Source organism: Ciconia boyciana, chromosome 2 (genome assembly GCF_034638445.1).
Source record: "Ciconia boyciana chromosome 2, ASM3463844v1, whole genome shotgun sequence".
In the NCBI taxonomy this organism is placed as follows: Eukaryota; Metazoa; Chordata; class Aves; order Ciconiiformes; family Ciconiidae; genus Ciconia; species Ciconia boyciana.
Genome location: NC_132935.1, coordinates 86,008,005 through 86,034,735, shown reverse-complemented (window position 1 = coordinate 86,034,735; position 26,731 = coordinate 86,008,005). Strand labels below are relative to the sequence as shown.

The following is a 26,731-nucleotide window of genomic DNA, read 5'->3' as shown; positions in this document are numbered from 1 at the left end:
CAAGGGGAGACTTGGGAATGTGTGAAAGCACTGCTTTTTTTTTGGCAAAAGTGCAGGCTATTGTCTTAAACCAGTCCCGAAGCAGCACACTTGTCACCCAGAGCGCTCAGTCACCCAGTTCCAGCTCAGACCTCAGCATTTGGGAATCTGATTCTTTGCTCCACCACTTCAGAGGGGAGCAAAACTCACCAGCCTAAGGTCAGAACACAGTGAAAGACTGAACAATTTGGTAGGGAGGAAAGAAGGCAGCAACTATGTTAAAAGGTCACATTTCTGTTCAGTGGAAAAAGTAGACTGAATTTTTTAGGTTGGAAAGGTAGTAAGATACTGTAGCAATGAAGGAAGACAATTGTGTGTACACCAGGAAGGGAAGTTATGCTGTACAGTGAGTGAACATGACATGTTTTGCCAGTGTAATTGCTCCAGAAGGAACAGATCTCCCTTTTTCTTCCACAACAATAAGGGTCCAAAGGTGGCATGTACAGTGAACTTCTGTTTTTCAAGGGAAGAGGGGAAAAAATTTGAAAGCTACCATTTCCTTCTCCATCTTGGTCACTGGAGTAGAACTAAATTATTGCTGTGGCTCCCTGAATTTCTGGAGCAGAAGACAAGGCTGAAAGTGGGAGATCAAGATAATACAAAGATATTCCTTATGGACAGGAACAGATGAAAGCCATCAAATGCTCTACAGGTATTAGATAGCTTCTGTCTGTCATCCCAGTAGGAAAATGTATTCCTCCAACTGGGCTTGATTAAGCTATTTAATGTATAGTCAGTTATGGTTATGTGTTATGTAAAGAAAGGCACAAGTGTTTGAGTAGGCACTGCTTCCACAATTGTTATACCAAACATGGACTTTGGTCTTCTCTAACATGTATCATTCCTCACCTTTCACATCCAGAAAATCAAGAGAGTAACCTCAGGCTTTTAGTTAACTGAATCCATCTCAATGGTTTGTTTTCATTCATTTATTTGTGGTTATCTTTTATTTCTTTTAGGAGTTGATTTTAATTAAACTTGTCCTCAGCTTAAAAACATGATCAGCCTATTGACTTTAAAAAGTGATTGTTAGTGAAATAACACTTATATTTCTGTGTCTTCTTCAGGAGATAGAAAGAATATCTCTTGGAATACTTTTTCATTCTCTATTGTTCAATAAACAACTGTAACAGGAGCAGTCTTGTATGACCAGCCATCATGCAGCAAATATTTTTAAAATGTTCATTCCAAACCCTTCAGCACCACTGTCAATCCTTATATAGGGGGGAGGGGACGACGACACTGAAAAAAAAATCCTCCAAACAGCTAACTTTGCTTTGAGTTACTTTCCTGTCTAAGTTGTAGGACCTTTCACATGGAGCATCTCTCACTGAGGCACTCCCAGAAATAAACTTCGACAAGTCCATTAGGTTAATTTTAGATTGTGAACATGCTTTGAAACTTGCCAGTTTTCATTACAGAAAAGTAGCAGTTCGAAGCAGTCTTAAAGCGCTTGCAGTATTCCACGGATATTCTTGAAAAAATGTCAGATGACCTCCAAATGCAGAACATTTCTTAAAACAACAACAGTGGGGATAACGCTCCTCTCTGTGCTGTTTCTCATGTAGGTTGTCTTAACCCTCACGCACTCCAAGTCAGCATTGCAAATCCCAACATTCACTTGCACAGAACATCACAGGAAACTATTAATTCTTCAAAGCTGACGGGAAAGCCAAATATGTGGCCATTTGTTTTGCTGAAGACTATAGTTTGAACAATATTTTCATTATGGGGCAGTGGGGAAATGCAGGTAAATTGCTTAGTGACCAGCAGGAGGGACAAGATATTTATGCAAGACTATTGCCATTTACAGTGAATTTTCTGTCTTCATGTCCATTTCTTTTGCTCCATGGCATGGGTCCCCTTTAAGTCAGAATATAAAGCAAACTGCACTAGGTCTGGTCTATAACCATGGCTGAAAATAGAGTATCAAGGGGACGTTCTTCCTCCATGGTACTTTTGTTTCCTGCTGAGCTGTATTGGAAAGGGAAGAAGACTCAAGTCTGGATTTTGAAGACAACTGGCTGAACCAAACACCTAATTTCATTCTACAATAGGAATGTGAATTCCATCTTTAGGAGACTGCAGTATATTTTTTTAATGTACTTCGAGATTGGTTCACTGGCAGATTCAGGAGTTGCTTGACCAAACACTTGTTTTAAAGGCAACTCATATGTTTTACTTCCACAGTTGTCAACCATTTCACAAAACTGTGGGGCGTACTCCTTTTTCAAAATCCAGTATTGTGCTTTCCCAAGCCTCCATCCTATATGTGTTGAGTAAAAAGTTTTTGTAAATAATGCATGCATCATAAACTGTTTATAAATATCTTCTGATTGTGGGCTTCTTCCCCTTTCCTTCCCTCATCTGTTACCTAGATGGTTGCTAGCATGGAGCTGAAGAATTGACTGTTTTATTCTTGCCTTGTTTCCAGTGGAACAAGAATTACAACAGAATCCATTAGCAACAGGACTAATGTGTCTGAAATATCCCTGATCACTGCTCTATACTGATAAATGTGATTACCTGTGTTTCTTTGCAGGTGCATATGTGCTTCAAGTAAAGGCGACAGATGCTGATGATCCCACTTACGGAAATAGTGCTAGAGTGGTTTACAGCATTCTTCAGGGGCAACCATATTTCTCCATTGATCCGAAGACAGGTAAATAGTTTATCAGCAACAGGGGAAGATTTAAACTATGGATTTTGATTCATGGGAGCAGTATCAATGAATAAATACAGACTGAGCTGATAAGACCAAAAGCCAGTAGAGTAACTTCACACATGATTCAGTTTTGAGTATTGACTAGTTTTTGAATGAATTACACTCTGTTGTAGAAACAAAAGAAACATGCTCCTCCAAACAGTCCTGGAATATCTAAAATATGTATACATTAAACAGGGGGGTTTTTTATGCTTTACCATTTCTCTATTGCTGAAGCTTTATCTGCTACATGCATTCTGGTTTTTGGGTTTTTTTTCCTGATTATTCAGTTTTGTATCTTGGGTCTACATTCTTTTTTCCTCAGCATTTTTACCTGCTGAACTTACAGTCAGAAATTCTCTAGCAATGATTGTTTTGCTATATAGAGCTAATTTGAGACTGTGGAACAGCTAATCACCTCCTGCCCTCCACTTTTCCTGGGGCATATGTTTGTCTGGGGTTACTGGATGTGTGAGCAGAAAAGGATAATACTTTTAAAGAAACTGAAGTATTTGGGAGGTTGGTAGACACGTTAATTAGGTATCTTGTCCTATATTTCTAAATGTCATTCTTGTTTCTATATTTAGTAATTCAGTTAAGGAGCCAATAACCTACATGGTGAATGCCATGCATTGTGTCATCCTGAATGTATTACAGGGATAGCTGTCCATATGCCCCTTTCAGGAAATAGTTTCTCCTTCCAGTGAAGCTGTACTTGAATGTCAGACTGTGTGTTAAAGAGCCTTTATCCCTGATCAATCAATAGTTTGGCAGCGAGAGCCTTATACGGCTGTTAGGGCACTATCTCCAATGGGCACATTCCTTTCTCACATATTCCATTTAGCAGGAGATCATATTGCAATTTGCAGTGAGCAACTTTACTTTTCAAACCGAAATAGGACTTCTTCAAGTGTCTTGGGGAAAAAAAAGTATTTACCTTTATACTTATTTTTTTATTTCAGTCTTCTAAAGAACAAGGAGGAATTCAATGGCAAGAAAAACCTTTACTGAAGTCACAATTGGAGTTCTAGTACAAGTTTCCCAAGGAAAAAAATTAATAGTTATTAGTACTCGACAAAGAACTTTTTTTCCCGTGGCACTTTGAATTGCTGTATCGTATATTCTCATCTGTTACTCTGTAGTGAGTAGTGAGTGGACCATAGGTGATGGCCTGCACCCTACTAACTCTGGAACATCATACAAACCCAGTGTTTCCACATCTGCCTATTAATACCTTTAATGAGTTACTCAGGTGGACCTTGATGGTAAAAGAATGGACACAGCTGTAAAGGAAGATTCATGAAACAGCTAGCCCAGCATAGCTTAAAATCCTATACCAGAAAAAAACATATAGATTCATGCTTCTACGAGCAACAATAATGTACCTGTCTTACATTAGAAAGGTCACAATATGAGAGTTACCTGTGGGTCTAACAATGACTGTAGAGATGAACAGTATATGAATAATAATGCACAGGATGCTGCTTAATGATTTGCGCTAAAACCCAGAAGTCTTGGGCAGCACTACAGGTCTTCTGGCCATTTCTTTATTTTATAACTGAGGAGATGATACAGTGGTTTTTCATTGCAGAGTTTTACCACCAGACACCTGCCTTGCGTGTTTTTGACAGGAAACGGGAAGAAAGCCATTTGGGTACAAAATGACAGACAAACTCAGAACTTCTGGCAGACAGATAAGCATTTTTTTTGGTTGCTGCTGTTGGCTTTTTTTTGCCATCTCTTGCATTCTAGTGAGAATTTTGAAACATTCCCTTGTAGTTATTTAAAGAACTTAAGAACATCCATACTACGTCAGATGAAAGGTCCATGCTGCCCTGTATCATGTTTCCAAAAGTGATGGCCTGCTTAGCTCTAGTGAAGGGTCAAAGAAGAAGTGTTTAGTGATGCACCCCCTGAATACTCTTCTAGTCTTCAATAACTTGTTCTTACGAAGTTCCTGGGTGATTAGCAGTGTCCATGTAACTAAAACTCTGAAAGGATTTCTCCTCCATAACTTTTCCACTTCCCAGTAGAGTTGACTTGTCCAGGAGCACAGTATCTGTACACCCAGTGACTAGAAATTTCACAGCAAAAGTTTTTTTGGGTAAAGAAGCTGCTCCCCTTGCTTCTTTGAAACGTGACACCTCTTAACTTATTTCATACCTCACACTTAACATTGCATGAGACAGTGAACAGATAATTCCTATTTATTAATTCCCCATGACCTTATAGACCCATATTTCCCCCCAGTTGCCTCTTTTCTAGATTGAAGATTTCTTTAAACAGAAGCCATTCCATAACACTGAACATACTTCTCCTTCTCGGGATAAGGAAGTGCACACAGTATTCAAGAAGGCAGCTCATATGGAGGTATAAAATGGTTTAATCATAACACTTTTGTTCTTTATTCCTTTCCAAACAGTTCCAAACATTCTGTTTAGTTGTTAGCTTCTACCACACAAAAGCTGATATGTTTGTGGAAATTCCTATTACTACCTCAAGATCTCATCATAAAGCGGTAATGGTGAAACCACTGACCGTAACTTTCTATGTGAAATAAGGATTGCGTTTGGCATGCACATGACTTGACACATATTCCTTTCTCAAATCATTCTTGATAGGTGATAAACATTTACTGTGATATGAATCTAGTATATTTAAATAGTTTCTAACCTTTATGGGTCTGAATGTCACAGCTGCCCCTTTACTCCTCTTGTTTACTGACCTCTTAATTTTTTGCAGTGCTTTGCTGGAGGTAAGCAAACTATGTGGAAGTGGGAGAGTTAGCTTTTATTGCTCTTGGAGGAAGGTTAAATGCATTACAGTTCTTGCTGGAAAGCAGCTGTTGGACTGGCACATTTTAAAGCCTCAAATCTTATACGTGGGGGTTACTTTTTGATGCTATGAAATTACTCTTCTGATTTTAATGTGAGTTTTCTTTAACATAGAGCACTTCTCTTAAGACAGATAATCTCCCTCATCTTTCCTCTGTACATTTTGTTCTGTTACTACACTGTCTTTTTGACAAACTTCTTTCCACCCAATTTTCTGATGTGTTTATGAGGTCAATATTCTTATTTATGGCTAGATATCTCCATTTTTTTCTTAGACTCAGTATTCTAGTCCATATTCTGACCTCAGTTATATTCTTGAAATCCAAATTGGTGTCAGCAGGAGTATTGATGTTAATATTTATTCAGGAGGTTTTTCACAGAACTTGGATTTTCTTTTCCACATAGGTGGATCATCTCCTGTTGAATTATGGCTCAATAACTTTGCAGAGTATATCTTCTGGTCCAGGTCCCATACATACTATTTTCAATTTTCAGCAGCCTCATCGAGACCATACTTTTCTGCACATTTTATATTGATGACATTTGCAAAGCGAAAAAAATCAGTTATTCAGTTCTGGAGCTGAACAATCGTTATTGTAAAATCTTAAGTTAGAAAGATTTAAAAACACTCAGAACACCATTACATGCAGGTAAGGCCTCTACATTATAATAAGCCTTTGATTTAAAGTTTGGATATTCTGAAGCTGAAGCTGGAACACCAAAATTTGTAGTCCTTTCTTTCCCATGGTTTTTTACCTCCATTTTATTTTTCTATTTTGCTGGTTAGATAACTTTAAATCACTCTTGTCCTGTCCATATTAACTGATGATTTTGGTAGAAACTGTATTTTTCAGGGTTTTTTCTTTGCTTTTGAAATAGAGTAGGTAGAAAAGGGAAAATTGCCTATGAACTGCTAGACATGAAAATTTTTCTCATTGATTTTTTTTGCTAGAGACAAAGGTTTTTTACAGAAAATATATAGAATGCCTTTATACTTCCAGATAGGAATAAACAGTGGGTGATTGGGAACTTAACTACTAGAGTGACAGCCAATTCTTCATTTTCTGAAGACCATCTGGAATGTTTCCAACTGAGAAAGCCACTCAGTTGTACCTAAACCAGGTATAACAATCAGAGGAACTGCATCGCCTGCTCACAACCTATTATCTGCCCATTTTCAGTTTTTTCTACTTACTGTTTTGCTAGTATAACAAGGGAAGTCTTTAATTCTCACAGCTCTTTTCTCCTTAGAATGAGCATACCAAGGATGTTGTAAAATATTGTGGAACATATAGTCTCCACAATGCAAAAATATGGATTAAGAGATTCAAGAGGAAACTTGAATGGTCATCCTATTTACAAAAAGATTTTTTATGAATATCACACGAATATGAACAAATTTTTACAATTCAAGATTTCTATCTGGAACAAACAAAACATTCAACAACAGTGATTGTTCCCAAAAGTTCAAAAGGATAATGATGCAGTATCTAAATGTTCTTAAGTATTTGCTAGTCATATTCCAGATCTATGCAGTACAGTATATACCATGTTGAGATAGATAGTAAATAGTAGTTATTATTAATGTTGTCGTTATCATCATCAGTGTTACAAGTGGTGAAAAAGGAAATAGTTATACAATTCAATTCAACGGGAATTTTTTATAGGTTCCAAAAATAGCAGATTTAGGTCAATGTTATTTCTAGACTCTGAACAAGTGCTGTAAGCTAATGGTTCCTATTCCTACTTGTTAACACAGCATCGGTTAGTTGATATAAAGATAAGAATGACCCTTAATGTTTGTTTCTTATGATTCCAGACCCGTTATAACACCAGGGGAAAAAGGCCACTTTTAAACCCAAATGGTTTAACACTAGAAAATAATATTTTCTAAAACAATAATAAATTAGAGGAGAAGCATGCTTCCAATTGGTTTATTCTTCAATTGTGCATGCTATCTGCACCTAACCATTTTCTGAAAACTATTGCTGCATATATAGCAATTTGCAATGTAATATGCATTTGTAAAATTTTGACAAAAAGAAACACATTTTCTCCTATACATTTGAGTGCCGAAAACCTTATAGCTTTTTACAACCTCATCAGCTAATCCTGTGATCAGTAGTACCTCTCTCTCTCTACAAGTCTTCCTTTTATCATATATATTCTTAACATATCAGAAGGGAGATTATGGCATACCTATTTAGATGTCAGCTATCCAAAACTATTGAAGACTAAGAGTCATTTGGATAATGTCTTACTATGATATTTTAATTACATTTCTTTAAGGAAACTCCTAAAGTTTTCACTGCATCTATGTGCTATATCAAGAAAACTTTCTCAAGCAAGTCTTTTAAAAGTCCTCCTTTTGTACAGAAGGAATATTGTCTTGGCCTACAGTAGCTTAACTGTAATGGCAAGTGACTGGTTGGAAAAAACTGAAGATGTAGTCTCTGAAATGCATTGCCACCTCTTCCTACACTGCCTTACTCTGCACAATGCAGTCTTCTTCAGTCCCAATGTGGCAAACCTATGCTCACATGATTCACATCCCTAGTGAAAATGTACCATTCTCTTTCAGCCGTCCATGTCCTGATTGAAAAGACACAGCAGTCATTTTGAATGGTTGAATAGCTGATGAGCACACTTTTGAAAAGCCCGAGTGATTTGCATGTTTCTGTGTGAACTCCTCTTTTATCAACCCTTTAGGAAGAGTTCCTTCCATTCCTGGTCCAAGAGATCCAGTATTAAAATGTAATAGTAGACAATCGCAGCCCTTTGTTTACTTGTTCCTTCTCTTTCCCATTTCTTCTCATAGGTGTAATAAGAACAGCTTTGCCAAATATGGACAGAGAAGTGAAAGAACAATATCAAGTTCTAATCCAAGCCAAGGACATGGGAGGACAGCTGGGAGGACTAGCTGGTACTACCACTGTAAACATTACTCTCACGGATGTCAATGACAACCCACCCAGATTTCCTAAGAGTATGTTGTATTCCAAATGCACTAATTTTCAAATAAGCATAACTGAAGGTATTAATGTGAAAGATCCTTTAGATAAGGAATTGAGATCCACGAAGAAGAACAGTATATGATGAAAAAAATTTATACTGTGGTTTTTTAAATAATTTAAAGCTTAATTTGAAAGTATGAGTCTTGAGTGTTTAAGACGAAATATATCATCATTCCACAGGACCAGCCTGAGCCTGAGAGTTCATTTCATTTACACTTTAAAAATGATTTGGGAAATACTTTTTTGTCAAAGAAAACTGGGTGATCCCCTTCAAATTACAAAAGGTTATAACCTGAGACTTCCAGGTACCAAAGACAGAACTGGCTCATGCTAATCATTGTTGTTATGATGATCAGGAACAGATTTTTTACATGTCTTGGCCTAGAAGATTATATCTGTCCTTGAAAACACTTACAGCCTCAAAATAGTGATCATCCACTGACAATTTATAATATTTCATATCAATTAGTTTAAATGAGGCTTTTCAGAAGTATGCTAATTTAAAGATTTTCATAGTCTGTGTATGATTAGCAGGATTGTCACTTACTGCTCTCCTTAAATTTACTGAAGTTTTGTATATTCTGTACCTTTGAAATGCAGACACTAATCAAGCATAAACCTTGATAACTGTGCCAAAACAATTAGCTGCTAAAAGTTGTTAATAAGGCAAATTCATATTAGAACATTCGTGTGACTTTGCAGTAAGATCATGGCAGGTTTTTACTTTGTATCTCCTTTCTTGCACATGAATTGTAATCCCACTTTATGTATTAGAAATGCTCCTTAGGTACCAAACCACACCTGAAACTTCACAGTTTTCTCTCATACAACAATTCTTGTTCTTCTTTTCCTCAGTATGAAAATACATTGCATTTCTGCAGGCATGTAAGAATGACCATGTTAAGACAAAGATCCATCTGGCCCTGCCTTCTGTCTCTTACACTGATATCTATAGGGCATACGTAACAGGCCAAACAATACTCCAGAACATTTCCTCAGTTTCTAACGATTTTTAGCCCAGATGGTGTCTTTGTATTTAACAACCCTCAATGGATTTTTCTTACAGCAAGTTGCCCCGTTGCTGTGAAATTTATATAAAATTTCAGAGTCCACAACATCCTATATTAGTGAGGTGCACAGATTAATCATATATTGCACAGCAAACAGCTTCCCCTCATTTGTTTTGAATCCATCCCTACATATCTACCTGCATGCTGACCTCTTTAAAGAGTTCAGAATTCATTTCAAAATATGACCTTTATTTAGAAAAGCTGTGTTGAGTTTTTTTCAGTATGGGATATTCTCCATGAGGCCATTAATCCTCCTGCTACTGTTTTGCCCTGTGCATGTAGTCATATACATCCTTAGCTGCCCTGAACTCCCTGGAAATCTTTGGGGAAAAAAAAAACAGTGTTATGTTATCACCTCCAAGCCTTCATGTGCCATAGTGGTTTGAAGCAAAATATTACACATCATAATAGTTCACTTTTTTCATCCTTCAGGCTCTTGGGCATGTAACAGCTAATCCCAATGATTTGTTACTGTTGTGTCTGTTTGTTCCACAACTGCTTCTATAGCTAATTTAACCTTCTCATGAGTCCCCCATAAAGAAGGGTTCTAGAATAGAAAAATTCCCCAGCTATTCTATGCTGAACACAAAAAAAAAAAGCATTAAGTTTTACATTTGTGATCTTATCTTCTCTGAGCACTTCTTCTATATCTCAGTTTTGTGTTGGCTTTACACAGTTCCTCTCAGGGTTTTGCCTCCAGATGTCTTTAAAAGACAATTATTATTAGCTTGTTTGCCAGAGATTTATTCAAACTCATTTTTTGTCTTCTTTATTGTGGTTTTATAGATAAAGCAAATTTTATGGTTCTTTCTATTGTCCTTCCTGAGACAGAACTTCATTTTTTTGAAAGATGTGTTCTTGCTTTTATTAGCTATGTTGTTTACCCTTACTGACTTGCTTTTTAATGAGTGCTGTGCATTTGCTGTGGGTCTTCAAAATGGTGTCCCTAGACAGCATCCACACCACCCACAGTGATTTAACTGTCTCAGCTATCCCATTCAGATTTTTTATAGCAATACCCCTCAGTTTTATTTATTTCCACTTTTTTTTTTTATTTAACTGAGTACAACCGTCATGTAATTTTGGCTTTTATTGCTCCTGCACAGATACTGCATTTAAACTCATTATGGTTGCTGTAAAATTTAGAAGAACTAAAGAACTTTTCCTGACTAGCTAGTGTTGATACTGTTCTCTTCTTTAAGTCTTATTTGACTTAGAGCTTCCTTTAACAACCATCATTATTCCTCCACTGATGCGGCCTACTTTGCCTTTCCTGTGTATTTTGTTCCTTGGTACTGCCTGCCTGACTGATTTTCTTGTTTCCCACAGATTTTGAACATTCCTATTATGCTGATATTCTTTTTTAGCATGAGGCATAAAAGCTACCCATACTAGTTCCCATTTTAACCCTTGGCTTTATACCATGGCTTGCTTTCTCCTCTTTACTGGACCCTAGTTTGATTCTGTGTGATCTACCATTTCTGCATTTCCTACTGGACTACCATCACCTTTTGTAGCATTCTTCAGTGAAGAATGCATAATTCTGGTGACTGCACCTTTTATCTGTATCACCCATTAGTACTTTTGCTTTTTTTTGAATTGTGTGCTTTCCAACACCTGCAAATTTTCCTTAACTTTTCAGCTAGAATCACAAAGGTCATAGGAAAGGTTTTCAACTGTCTGAAGCCTCTTTTTCCTACAGCCAAAATGAATTTTGCATCTTCTCTATGGGCACCCATTCTTTAGCAAGTACCCCTACTTTCCAATGATGTGAATCAGTTCTCCTTACACCTTTTTCTCAGCCAGGCATTTAAAGCTTTGGCTTTCCATCCTTCTCTCCCTGTTTGTACTTAGTGAGACAGTTTCAGACTATGCTACTATGAATGTCCTTCACTTCAGCTTTCACTTGCCAGCCTAAATTTCACCCCTAAGGCCTCTGTCCAGTCTTACCTTATTTTGTCAGAGCTCACATGGACTTCAGCCACTGGCACCTCCTTGTATTTCCTGACATCCTGCCAAAACACTTGTGAGATGCTCCAAATCTGGTCAACAAGCAAATCATCCCAGAGGGTCTCTTTGAACCAACATTCCCTCTGTCCTTATCCTCAATACTTGTTAAACTGCCCACAACTGCAGTCTGCTCCTTCCTTTCAGCTGGAACCCCTGCTGTTGGAAGGGTAGCATAGGTGCAAGAAGAAATAATGTAACTGCCTGGAAATTGAAAAACTCAGCACATTGGCAAGTTCCTTGGGCCCAATGCTCTTTCCCATGTCTGATTTTCATTGTATATTTTACTTTCTTCACTGTTAGGGACCTAAAATAGAAAATGGTAATTTTCTATTTTATTGTATGCCTTCATCTACTATGGTGTTGCAAAAAATACACAAGTCTCACATAACGTCAGACAGTTTTCATGACACAGAGAAATCATGGAATATATCATCCTCTTTGAAGAAGATAGCCTTGAGGTCTCATTTAATGCATGCACAGTAATTATGACGTCTTTGCCCAATTGTTGCTATGAAGGAGCAAAAAAAATCACAAGAGACCAACCTTGTCCTGTGCTTTGCATACTAATAGGGTTGAAAACCTTTTCTTTCTATTATATCAAATGTCACAGAAGCTGAATTATAGCAGTGATTCTCAACAAAACAGAAGAGAATAATATTGGAAGTTCATGTTGATATTGAAAATAATAAACATTTAGCATGGCTTACAAGCTAAAATGTCAGTATGGGGACTCTAGTGTATTGCAACAAGCTTGACCAAGGCAAACAGTTACCTGAAATATTCTTTTCTTTTGGGATGTGTTACAGGAAAAATATTTATGTTCTTGCAAACTAAGGACTTCTGCTTAATCAAAATAGTAAAACCAAAAATCCTGATCAATGAGGATTTACTTGATTAAGCAGTATGTGAGATGATGTCTCATGTGCCTGAAATTCACAAGGCTAATTACAGCTAAACAAAAATAACTAACAGAGAAAAAGTTGAGTATGAATTTTATTTCTACTATAGTAACTGTATTTTTCAGTTTTGCTCTTTGAAAACGCTGCAATGATTCAGAGTAACTACCTGCCAGGAAATGGAGTTTGTCATTTGCTTGACTACCATAGCTAAAAGGATACTTGTGCAGAATTTTAGTTTATGTGAAAAATAAGCCTTTAAAATCAGGTCCAGGTAGGTGCCAAGTTCAGGTCTGGCAAGAGCTAAGGAGCCCTCACTGTTGCTGGGAGTTGAGACCTCCAGCATCACATTACTCATTGTTGGCCAACGAAGCCAGGAAGTCCAAGTGCAGACTGAAAAAAGGGACTGAAGGTCCTTTAACACTAACTGCCGTGGGGTAAATGTTTTTGCATCACATAATCAGGATGATAGTTTCCCAAAGCGCTTATACCAAAGATGTCATGCTATAGATTACCTCATCAAATAAGAAGATATTAGTTATCACAGAATAAAGTTTAGATTTCTTTTCTGAACTCAGTTAAGCTGAAAAAAAAAATATTTCATGGTAGAAGTGGGAGAACATATATTATTAATAGTTGGAAGAAGCTACATTGATAAATAATACATTACAAGCTTGCCAAAAACATGTATCACAGAATACCTTCATCTCATCGAGGGTCCTTTAAGGAGACAGGCAGGTTCAGGTGGGATATCAGCATCCAGTGATGAAAAACCACTGACTATCCTGCTGAACATGGAATTTTTTATTTAGAACCTGTGCTTTTGAATATATTCAGTGGGGAACTCCCACCTTGCATGTGTCACAGTAATGAGAAGTGTAACAAAGGGGAAACCTCTAAACATCCTATATTTCAATCAGAGTTGTTTGACCTGCAGGTATCTATTGGCCCACATTTCAGAAAACTGAGACACTTCAAAAAACTGATATTTTCTTTATAACTAGAAGGAAAAATGAATCTGAATGATTCTATAAGTGGAAATTTATTTCCAAAAGTGTTTTATATATGTCTTGCCTGACTCTTCATTAGTACACTGACTTTCTGCATTATTGTGCATGTTTCATTATTAAAGATAGAACTTCTTCATAAATATTAAAATAAATGTTTCATACCAAAGTTTGATTCTTGCCAAAACCAGAAAAAAATAAGGCAAAGACTGAAAGGGAAAGTACTTTTCCTATCATAGCAATGATGTTCGAGCAATTAAATGAAAATTTGGTGTAACATGACATTGCCTTTGAACAGAGAAGAGTGGATAAAAGCTGTTTATCTGTAGGCATGCTTCCTGGTCCATAAGGGAATTGATGGCCTTTCTCTCTCAGCTACTCACGTACATGATAGCTGGTTAAGTAAAAAGACAGTTCAGTACATCCTTCTTAGAAGCTAATGGGCTAACCCTTAACACCTCAAGCATTAGACCAGTCTGAGCTAGCTGTAAGGACAACTATGGCTTGTTTCCAACTCTTAAAATAAGCTTCAAGAAAGGATGGATGGGTTGTATTTACTTCAACATTTAAATGACAAAAACTGTATAATTAGTTGGTATAAATTATACTTTATGGAATCAAACCAATTAAGTGAAGTGGTTGATTCATATTTTGTAAGGTTATTGTGCTTCAGTTTTCCTGTCTCTTTCTTTTGTTCACTGATGACAGAGTGACTGTGAAAGCAATTTAGAGAAATAAACCCTTATATACTGAGCAATAAAAGCACATGGGAATCATTTTAGTCAAAGGAATAGTATGTCTTTTTATTTTAATATGACATAAATATACTTTCAGAGGATAAGGCCCTGAGATAGAAGAAATGCAAATGAATTTTAAAATTTATACAGTTTTTATTCTGATATTAGCAAGTAAAAGACCATCCTCAAGTGTCTTATGAAGTCAGCAATAAGTTGGGTTTATTTTTTAGATGTGTATTTTTAAGGTGACACTTCCTTAAGTTACGTTTTTTATTCAAAAGAAATATTTGGCTAAAGCTATGTTTTATCATATCATTTCCAACTCACAGGAGAAGTCAATATTGTAGAGGAATGATTGAAAACTGTTTTTAATAGAAAAAAAATGAATTAAGGTTTGGACCCAATACTTGAATTTTGTCTTGTGAACTTGTGCACATCTTGGCTTCAAAAAAAAGGAGCTCTCTCATGGTCAGAAACCATTATCTCAGAGCTGTTTTGCAACCACATTTAAAATGTTTAGAGGGCTGTAGAGCAACACCTAGACATCACAAGGGCCAGTTTTTTGCTGTGATTGGTCTTTCCAGAAGCATCCCAGTTAAATCCATCAGATTAGTTTGCATAAAAGAGCATGGCAAATTTCCAGAAATGCTAACATGCTTGCAAACAGAAATGCAAGTATTCATCTTTCTGGTAATGACACCTTAAATAAAGCAAGATTGAAGGATCATTCCTAAGACCTTGCACATTATCTGTCTGTCCATACTGTAGAGTTTTGCAGCTAATTGGATTTGGATTTCAAGAGTGGCCAGTACAATGTATTTCACAGAATGTATTAAACCCTCCCCTGGAGACAGCAGAGGAAACAACAATCTTAAATAGAAAAGTCAACAAAATGGACAATTCAGAAACTGCAAAAAAATATCTTTCATTGATGCAATTTCAGGAATTCCAGTGCAAGTGAAAAAGACCTTTATAAGAGAGAGCTAGGTTTTGTTTTTTTTTTCTCTTAGTTGTGTAACACTTGCATGTTATTTGCAAGATCTATTACCTGCATGATCTATTATGTAGATCTATTATTTCTTTCACAATTATGATATTAGGAATAGATTTTGCATATTATTACCCTTTAGATAGCATCTATTTTCAGTGATTATTTATTGGTTCATAGCATATTTTAATAGGTTTACTTTCAAGTACTAAAATCTGTAGAAATATTTTGAAAGGAATGACAACCAAGTGCTGAACTTGGAATAGTCTGCCTATACATACATATGCATACACCCTCTGGATTGAAAACTCTTATCATAGTTATTTATTTATATATTCTGGGAAGCTTAGTACATCACAGAAATTGCACACACACTATTTAGCGTAGGTTTTACTATATAAAAGCAGGTCAATTTTGTTCACTCAGTAAACTAAATGTGGCTGATTCCATTCATGTGGCTTTGAATCAGTCTTGCTCAGATTTTATTGCAAAATTGGGTTCAGAAGCAGAGTGCAAGTAAAAGGTCTTCTGGTCCACATGAGACAGAAAGAAAAATCTTTTAACCCACTGCTTGGGATGAGTGGCCTATGAGAGAGAAGTTCTACAGATAATGATATCTGCTTTTAAAGATTTCAGAAGAATACAACACAGATCCTACCCAGTAGTAAATTAGACATTTACAGAAAAGGACTGTGTGATTAAAAAAACTATTCTGTTCACTAACCTAAAAAAATTAAAACAATGAAAACAGAGATTTTGATTAAAAAAAAAAGAAGAAGATTTATTCCCTCCCTTCTTGGACAATTTGCTAGAAAACTTACTTGGGATTAAGGTTCAGAGCTCCGATCTGTCTAATTAAGTATTGTTACAAGTCTGCTCAACTTTCTGGGAAGTTATTCCACCCACTGCAACTGAGATAGGGAAGTATGGCTTTCTCTTGGTACTCCTGTTAAAGTTGTTGTGCTTTGTATACAGCACCTGTATCTTCATTGACTCTCGGAATGAAAACGAGTCTATCTTTCATTGATTAAAGAATTTGCCGGGCAGACAAGATGCCCTAAAGCAGTTCCAGCAACTAATCACTTATTTCATACCAAATGGGACATACTTGCACAGGACAGGTGGACAGATTCATTGCAGACTAGCCTCCGGGCAGTAATTAGGTGGGAGACCAAGTCAGAGCTTGCTTTGAATCAGAAAGGGAGGGAAGGTTGAATCCTGGTCTACTCTGTCTTTGTTAATTTTCTAACCACTATGCCATAAGACATAAAGGTGTCCTGGTTTCAGCTGGAATAGAGTTAATTTTATTCCTAGTAGATGGTATAGTGCTGTGTTTCGGATTTAGTATGAGAAAAATGTTGATAACACACTGATGTTTTAGTTGTTGCTAAGAAGTGCTTATACTAAGTCAAGGACTTTTCAGCTTCCCATGCTCTGCCAGGTGCACAAGAAGCTGGGAGAGGGCACAGCCAGGACAGCTGACCCAAACTGACCAAAGGGATATCCCATACCATATGACGTCATGCTCGGTATATAAACTGGGGGGAGCTGGATAGGGGGAAGTGATCGCTGCTCAGGGACTGGCTGGGATCGGTTGGCGGGTGGTGAGCAATTGCATCGTGTATCACTTTCTTTGTATATTCTATTATTATTATATTTCAATTATTAAACGGTTCTTATCTCAACCCATGAGTTTTCTCACTTTTACTCTTCTGATTCTCTCCCCTCTCCCACTGGGGAGGGGGGAGTGAGCGAGCGGCTGCTTGGTACTTAGTTGCTGGTTAGGGTTAAACCACAACAAAAGGGAAAAAAGCATCAGCTTAGTTTTGTAAACCCAGCTTAAATCTTTCAATGTCAGAAAATCTTAAGCAGGTCTGATTTCCATTTACCTGTGAGTTTTTGGTAAACTAAAACTTTATTTTTAACTTGAACATATATTTTAACCAACAATTTCAAGGAGTGATGGAAGACAGGAATGCAAAGACTCCAGAAATGGGCCCATGCAATTGTAAGCCAGTCAAGAAACTAGCAGCCATGCAGAGGTCATCATAATTTTGGATTGTTACACCAGTGAGTCACTTAACTACAGCTTTAACACCAGCAAAACAGTAGTCAAATCAGTACATTAATAAATAGTAGCAGACCAGTATTTGCACAGTGCTCTTACAGGAATCAGAAGAGGACTTCAGGTAACTCCTCTTTAATCCAGGTTCCTTCCAAGTCTCATACCTCTGTACTATCTGCATCTCTGCCTCCTCCTCCTCTGGCCTTCTCTTTCCTCCTCACCCTGTCTATCCTTACATTCAACATGCCTTCAGTATTCCTTCTCCTAAAAGAGACACAAATTTATCCTTGATCTCATTTCATCTTGTAACTACAGTGTGGCCATCTCCTCATTTTCCTCCCTAAGTGTTTTTTTTCTCCCCAGTAATAACACTGGTAAAATAATTTATCCTTTGTTGGTTCACTTTCAGCTCTGAGTCTCTCCAGATTTTGCTATACTGAGATCATGAGTCTTCACCAGCTCAGATAAGCTCTTTACAGCTCCATCTTGCTTGGTTTGGCCACTACACTGTCAGCTCAGTGACCCTTGCCTGCTGTTTCTATTTGACCCACCTGAGTTAGCTACACGTTTGAAAGCTAGTCATAAAAAAGCCTCTGTACTTTTTTTTTCCTACACTACCACTTAATCAGTGTGATTATAAAAATTTTTACATAGACTAAAATAAGGTATACAAAGGCTCATTTTATTTTGCTTTGAAGACTTAAAGAAGGACGTGAGAGTGTCGGGGAAAGTTCCTGGACATTTAAATCATCTATACTGTTAGCCTTAGCACAGTCACTGGGCACAGTTTTGACCAACACCAAGTAAAGATTTCTCAGACAAATTCAAGGCATTTGGGGAAATTAGTATAGATCAGGAACTATTCTCTGCAGTCACTTTCCATGAAGCTGACCTATTTTGGTGTGGATAAAAGAATTTAATAACATGGAAATAGGCCATTCTATACTGGCTAGCTTCCGGACCACAGAGTACAGCTGGTACATGAAATTTTTTTGTGTAGTTGTAGCTTTTTTGAGCCTATGCTTTGCAATCCGGGCCACACAGCCCACCTTGGGTCACAGCACCTGACAGTTAAGTAGGCTTCTGCTACTGTTATTGGTGTGTGTGCAACATAAAGGAGTTAACATAAAATTCAACATCTATACAGATTTCTATTTACACATTTCTTTCTATTATTTTTTCTTTAATTTCTATTCTTTTTCTATCTTTCTATTATTTTTTTCCAACTTTCTATTATTTTTTTCTTATTCTTTTCCACATCAGAATTCTTCAAGCACTTTCAGTAAGAGCTGATTTGCCCCCAAAACTGGATGTAGTCTTAGTAAAACCTCCCCAGAAACTTCTTTTTTTTTTTGGTAGCTATCACTGTTGCATGATCTTGATCATAAAGCATCTTGAAGAGTGAAACATTTGATTCAGACTGAACAATGACACAAAACCCAACTAAAGCATAATGTAAAAAATCTTGAGAAATAGACTGGAGGGAGAAATATTCAGTTACCATAGATTCTCAAAACACTAAATATTTAGTAAATTTTACATCTGCTACACTTATATTGTTTTTTAACTTTCTTAAGAATGCATAACTAGCAAAGGCTATTCTTAGAGGACTGTTTGAAGTACTGATTGAATGAAACAAAAACCTCTTTAAAGCTCTAAACTAAGAGAGATTGAACCTTCAGCTGCAAAGCAGAGCATGAAAACAAATATAGCTATTTCTTGGTATTATTCCATAACCGATGAAAAATATAGGTAATTTGTCACTAGGTAAAATGCAATGCTCTGATTGTACAGTAAGCAATAGTCCAAGAAATACAAATGAGCACAATAGTGGTTAGAAGTTAAATATTATCTATTGGTCATAGAATTCTGTTGTTAGTCTGCACTTATCCAATTCATTTTCCCCCTGTCATTAGGTTTAAGTGGTAATTGATCATTAACAGCAAGATTTATAGGTCAATTATTTTTAAGCACATCATTATCATCATAGTAGATTATTATAACTAATAATTGTATTTTACATCTGCTACCTTCTGTGTAGAAGGTGTAAACAAATACGGTTCATAGAAATTCAGCAACCTTTGGCAGGAATCATGACATTCATTCCACCCCAATGTGTTTCCTATGGGGAGCGGTGAAGAAATTATTCATTCAAAACACAGAGAGTATTTAGACTGGATGCATGAAATTATCCACAGTGACCTTGGGATGGATTAAAAGCACTATGCATCTCCACCTGCTCTGATACTGAAGAGTAGCTAGGGCTACAGATTTAACAGCACGGGGTTGCCTTGCAATGCCTTGAGAATTGGTTGCAAATTGACTCACAGACTACAGTGTTACTTGCTGTGTCACTATAATTTCTGGCAGCATCTGCCTTTTCCCCGAGGCCTTCCATCCAAGTAAGAAATCAACACAGCTTTTCTGCTTCTGACTGTGGTGGGCTTGCTCTCTGAAAATTTAGAGGCTACAGTGCAACATGAAGTGAAACAGACCATACATAATTAGCTAATTATTATAACAATAGTTTAGGCTCGTGATTTTCAGAAATACCTAACAACCACAGTTGTAGTCAGATTTTCAGGAGTGCTCCCCTCCCTGTAAAAGCATTAAATGGGATGCCTAAAAAGTGCTTGCAACAATCCAAAGGTTCCTACTGACAGCAATAGGAGCTGCAGACACCAAGAGTTTTGAAACTGTCTTCTCCGAGTCCAAAATACATGTTTAGTTGAATTTTTGCATAGAGCAAGCTATAGAAATAAAAAGAAAATGACAGAAATATTCTAGAGGAACTCTTTCAAGTTTTCTCTCAAATTAATGACAATTATTTTTTTCTCAGTGGCTTCCACAGCAAATTTTATGATCTTATAAATGTGATCACCAATGCTCTCAAGAGAAGGATCTATAATTAAGTACTCACTACCCACAGATTTCATTGCAAAAGGAGCAGTATTTATATAGAGATCACACCTTTAAACACTTAAACTGGGAGACATAAACATCACTTTTGATAAGTTGATCATACTTGCTGTAAAGTATAAGAGACTACAAATATGAGGCCAATTGCCATCCTATTGTATCATTATTTTTTGGTCTGTATCACACACTGAATGGCAAGTATTTTAAAGTAAACCAAAGTAAACCAAAACATACAGTAAACCAAAACTTAAAACAAAGAACAGTAAACTATTATGCACTTGTACTTGATTTCATATTTTATCTTTAAAAATAACAATTTTCTGCTTCAGACTGTGCCAACATGGTGAAGAAAAGTAATATATATTTTAGGGAAAACAATTTACATAAAATATACCCAATAAGCATGTGACAATCAAAGATTCACAGGGAGTCTTCTGAGTAATACAGATGTTGAGCATGTTTTGTTTAGGTGATTTTAGGCATGCAACTTAGGTGTGACTTGAAGGACTAAAGATAGGGCCCTAATTTCCTTAGTCGATGAAGAGAAAAATTATTCTTCCAATACAGATGATTTAGAGCATTTGGCTTAGATCCTAAAGTAAATGGTTTGACCACATTCTTAAGAGTGAATAAGTTATAGTAAAATTGTGTTATTATATTTTGTGCCAGAGTAATAAATATGAAAAAGCTCCTGCAAGATATTTAAGAAGCAAAGATGTTAAGCAGAGCATTACAAACTCTGTATCCCATCCTCAGCAATATACTTTTTATCATGTTAACATTTCACATATATCATGCAATTCAAATTTTATAGAGGGAATAAGTGTATTGATTTATTTCATGGTAACAGTGTGATCACCAGAATACTACCAATAGACCTACCTGATAAATGCCAATTACATGCTGCCTGAGATTCTGAAAAAGGAAAGACATTTTCTCCTGAAAACTATCCTTTTTCTATCTGTAAGGCATGCTAAACTTGATAATTCTTTATAACTACTATATAACTTACATAAAAACATTTGATTCAAGCTTTTAAATTAGACCCCCAAAAATCATTTTTCTCATTGTATTTTGGAATTTTTTTCTGACTTTTTTTGTTGGTAATAATTTCTTAAACAGTAGACTGGATATTAGCAGTACAGTTCTTTATTGGTCATGACACATAATAAAGCTGATCATCTAAAATTGGTTTTCCACATAAGCCCTCAGCGATCTAGGAAGCACGTTGTCTAACACTTTGTGTTGTCTGACATGCATTGACAAAGTCAGACTTTGCACAGATGACCATTTACCAACACTTTTCTGTATAGCAAGACCAATGGAAGGGGAAGTGATACTGCTAGAATCTTTCCTATATAGTAATAATAGCATGAATAAAGCAGTTACTCAGGAATGTGATTTGGTCTCCTCCGCCTGTCAGAGTTCAACTCCATATCATCTAGGAGAAACCCTTAATTATAAATGTGAAGCAGTTCTAGAAATGAGCATTTTCTTCCTCTCCCAGTAAAACTGTGCCACCATACAAAAGAAAATGTAAGATTCTTCAAAGAAGATTAAGTAGTATTCTTGCCTACGTATTTGGACACACACATCTGAGTGTCTATGGCTCCAAACAACTTATTCTAGAATTATTTCTACATTATGCTGTTAAACAATATTCTCTATTGTCTTTGCTACACCCAGCACTCTTTGGAGACAGAAGCTGTGGGTCTGAATACCTTCAGCTGAGAAAATGAATAGGCATTTCCCATTTCCTGAACCCTTGCTCCAACAAGGGGGATACTATGCTCTGTGGAATTAGTCTCTGACATGCAATGGGGAGGTTTATTTTTAGAAAGCTTTCTGACAACAGCTTATCAGTGGAACAAACAGCAAATGGTTAAACTGAAATTTTTCAGTATATTGTCATGGTTTAACCGCAGCCAGCAACTAAGCACCACCCAGCCACTCGCCCATTCCCCCCTGGTGGGATAGGGGAGAGAATCAGAAGGGTAACAGGGAGAAAACTTGTGGGCTTAGATAAAGACAGTTTAATAGGCAAAGAAAAGCTGCACATGCAAGCAAAGCAAAACAAGGAATTCATTCACTCCTTCCCATCAGCAGGAAGGTGTTCAGCCATCTCCAGGAAAGCAGGGCTCCATCATGCATAACGGTTACTTGGGAAGACAAATGCCATAACTATGAATGTCCCCACCTTCCTTCTTCTTCCCCAGCTTTATATACTGAGCATGACGTCATATGGTATGGAATAGCCCTTTGGCCAGTTGGGGTCAGCTGTCCCAGCTGTGTCCCCTCCAACTTCTTGTGCACCTGGCAGAACATGGGAAGCTGAAAAGTCCTTGATTTAGTATAACACTCCTTAGCAATAACTAAAACATCTCTGTATTATCAACACTGCATCATCAAGCACAAATGCAAAACACAGCCCCATAGTAGTTACTATAAAGAAAATTAACTCTATCCCAGCCAAAACCAGCACATATACAAAAATTATACCAGGTATGATGATCTTTTTTTCCCCTTTAGGGAAGGAAAAAAGAGGACTGCCTCAAAAACTCAGTCTGCTAGCTCACCTGCAGGGCTGGTAGAGTCCTGGCTCAGCAGCTGCCCGCTCTGGGGAAGCTCCATCACGTGGATTACCCTAAACTTGGACAGGATCAAACTCAAAAGGGGTTTTGCCTCTGCTCACTTTCTCTTGAAGAACTGGGGACCTTTGGACATCCAGGATCTCTGCAGTCTGGGGAGATGTAGCTTTTGCTAGGTGTGGACTTTGGGATCCACAGCAGAGAACCAGGAAGTTTTAAGAATGGTTATGCTATTTCCGATGAGGCCATAAACCCTAACTCAGAGCAGTGGGTTTGAGGATGGAAGAAGCCTTGCCATAAGTGGAGTTTTGCCAGCCTATGCCAGGTCATACGTGCCCTGCATCAGAGCACATGGTGACAAAGCCAGGCCTTTCTCTTCCCTTCTCAGGGTCCCAGCCCCCTGCAGGGCACGCAGCTAGAAGAGGCCTGAATATATCTGACTGCTGTGCTAAATCACATCTTCCCTGTTTTAGGAGGATGTACATCAGATGCTGCTAATTATTAGGCTGATTAGCTTATGTAACTGATGTAACAGGTTTAGTACACTGAGTATCTGCTTGTATTTATTTACAGGATCCTTTCTTTTGCCTATTACACTATTGTTAGAACACCAGCAAGTAAATATGAACTGTTGTCTTTGGATTCTTCCTAAACAGACAGAAATCAGTGCCTCATAACCTGGCCAGGATAAAAACTGAAATGCCTTGGTGTTTTAAGCTAACAAGAATACTACAATATACATAATCTGATTTATTTTTTTTTTGGTAAGAAAACATTAAAGATTTAGATCAAAGAGAAAGAAATTATTTTATTTCAGTGTTGTTGCTTATAAGATTCATGCTATCGTGATTACCTGCAATGCAATACTTTGACAGCTGCCAAAGAAAACTGAAAAAAATATAGCCAAAGAAAAACTAGGAGAGGATAATCTTGCATACATACAGTACATGTATGGTGACAGATTAGAAAAGAGCTCAAATAGGATTTACAGCTGTTTGGTTGAAGGCCATTATGCATTTAGCTTAAGTCCTTAGATGCTAACCTGGGTTATTTCTTAATGGTTGTTTTGCTGATGAGATTTAATGATGGTTTTCATTTTGTATTCTTATCAGAATTGAAAACCTTTTTGGTAAATGATGGTGTACCCGTAAACTGCAGGTGTGGAGAAACAAAGCAAAAAACCCCCTTTGTAAGTAAAAATCAAACCCCAGAACAGCTTTTGAGCCTTAAAAACTAAAACTAATCTAATCATGTCAAAAGAACTGTAAATGTGTGCTGAATTTCAGTCAATATGACTGATTACCTGTCACTTACTCAGCTCTGATTTCTTCCCGCTATATGCGCTTTGGAACCACCTTTGTTTTAGAAACTCGGAGGCTGTGTGTATGAGTTGTTAGCTCACCTCCACCTTAGTTTCCTGAATGCTCTTGGGGCTGAGTAATAAGCCCTGTCAGTCATTTCAGCCTAAAAGCTTCAACAGCATCATCACTCATTTATCATCCTCATTGATGCTGCTCAACCTGAAACTGAGGAAGTTTCACAACTTGAGTCACACAGAGATTACACAGGCTTTATAGAGGAATGCCTGAATGCTTATGTTAAGCTACATAATCACTGGGCCTTCTCTAGATTTGAATTCTGGGTTGAATTTTAAGTGTAATTTAAGTGTGAAGTATTACGTAAGTTAAGCACGTCAACTGGCGCATAACTTTTGGCCTTAAAAATAACCTTTAATTTTTTTTCTAAAATTCCTTTTACAACAGAGCGAAAAACCTTGACCACGCAATATGCATTGCTACTAGCTTTCCTACATGTGAAAACATTCCGACATGCATGCAATATATGTGACTGAAATCAGCAAAAGGGTAATTAGTTGCAGAGTCCTGTTTCATAGTGCAGTCTGAGGAAAGTAAGGGCTTGCTCCTTTGGTACATCCTATATCACTCACGCTTTACAAAAGCCAACAGCAAACTTAGAAAATACATTTAAAAGAGATTTATGCAAGTAGAAGGAAAGATTTTTGCAGGCAGAGAAGTCGCATGAGACAATCTACAAAATTTGACAGAACTGTTTGAGCAGCGTAACCAGCTGCTGCATAAGTTTGCCTGAGCTGCTTGTTCCATCATTCCTAGAAGATGCAGAGAACAAGGTTTTCAGGACCTTTGGGAGTAAAAGGTTATTACTCAGGCCTGTTTCAATATACCTCTATAGCAAGTGGAGATAGTAGTGTATACAGGCAAAATGGACAATAAAAACTGAATAATGCCAAACTGTCACAGCAAGTCCACAGCAAGAAGTAATGTCTTCTAGAAACAGAAAAATAAAAATCTACAAAAATGTCTTTCTGTTACATTTCATGCGCACCATGTATTGAGCATTTCAAATATCCTCTGTACATAGACTATTTCCTGGGGAGGCAAAGAAGAAGGTTTTCATGCTATACATTATATTATCTTAAAGTTTTTCCCTGAGCTGGCAACAATATACATTATTTGTTTTCATTTACTTTATTCTGAAAGTAAGTTGTCACAGTAGCACCATTAACAGCTTCCATATGCTGTGAAGATACTATTACAGGAGGACGATGGAAGTGTAATTACATACTACATCTTCAGAGATCTGACTCTGACAGAGTTGAAGATTACTTCAGAGTTTCAAATTAATCTGAATGACCCCATCTTTATTGCTTTTGAATTTCTGGAAGTGATGAAATGCCAAGTCATTGAAAATAACTGATAAAAGCCTAAACAATCTGAAATGAGTAATGTAGTGTTTCTTTGACTTCATCTAAGTCCTGTATGCTTTACAACCAGGTACAGTATTTTATAGAGAAATGTTTGTTTTAATGAATCTGAGTGCTCTTCAGTTCACTAAGAATAGATCAACTAGGCAAAGAAGGAAAAATCCATTATCATATGCTCTTACATTTTATGTTCACCAAAATTGTGGCTGTAAAGAGCAAACACTGCAGCAATGATTTCTGTTATACAATGTAAGTGTCTGTAAAAGACCTGGGCATCAGGAACAGAAATATGTTGTGGAAATGTAATATAAGAGTCAAGTGTAGGCAGAGCCCTTTTGGATCCCTTTTCTTCCACTTCTTCTGAATAACTTGCATAACAGAGACCCAGTAATATGCATATTTGTAAATCACATTAGATAATAGGAGGATTTGTGGTTGTCTCCTGCATACCATGTTAAATTTTGTTCTTTATTCGGTCATTGAAGTACAACTGAGAAATAGCTGAGGCTCCTCTGTCTTGATAATATTTTTCATCATAGTGCTCCTTTCCAGCTGTTAAAATAATAATAAGAAGAAAAACTGAAGTTTCCTTTAGTACATCCCCTTGGAAAAAGAAGAAAGAAAGGTTCCTTTAGTATGTTCCCTTGGAAAAAATAGTGAAATGATAATTGCACAACTCTTAGTAGCTCAGTCAATGAGTACTACAAAGCCACACACGGTAATGTCCAAATGTGGATGCTGACACAAGCAGACTTTACTTACAGGGATTTTCTCAAACAAAAAAAAGCAAGTTTAGCCGTCAGGTATACTTTGCATACTGATGGACAGAGGGAGGAAGCAGACAAAACTCTTTTTTTCAGAGGCAAACAAATCAGCCCAAACTACTAGCTCACAAAAGAGTAGGTTTGCTCCTAATTCAGCAGTGCTAATGTCATTTTTTTTCCTCACCTGGAAGTATTGTAAAGCTGAAAAAGCTGACACAGCATGCATTGTAAAGGAGATAATGACAGGGAGCAGCGTCTGCTGTTTAATTCGGCGGCTGGATGCAAAAGTCATCTATCCTGCTGTTACATGATATACAACTTCTCAGAGCCTTATTTTGGGAAGTGTGACTAAA

General features: G+C 37.0%; 1 protein-coding gene across 1 annotated transcript in view; it reads left to right on the top strand.

The window, feature by feature from the left end:
- Positions 1-26,731, top strand: part of CDH12 (cadherin 12) — a 164,696-nt gene that overhangs the window by 85,563 nt on the left and 52,402 nt on the right. Inside the window, exons 3-4 of the mRNA XM_072851357.1 lie at positions 2,582-2,701; positions 8,396-8,563. Coding sequence (XP_072707458.1) covers positions 2,582-2,701; positions 8,396-8,563 — 288 coding nt within the window. The remainder of the gene's footprint in view (positions 1-2,581; positions 2,702-8,395; positions 8,564-26,731) is intronic.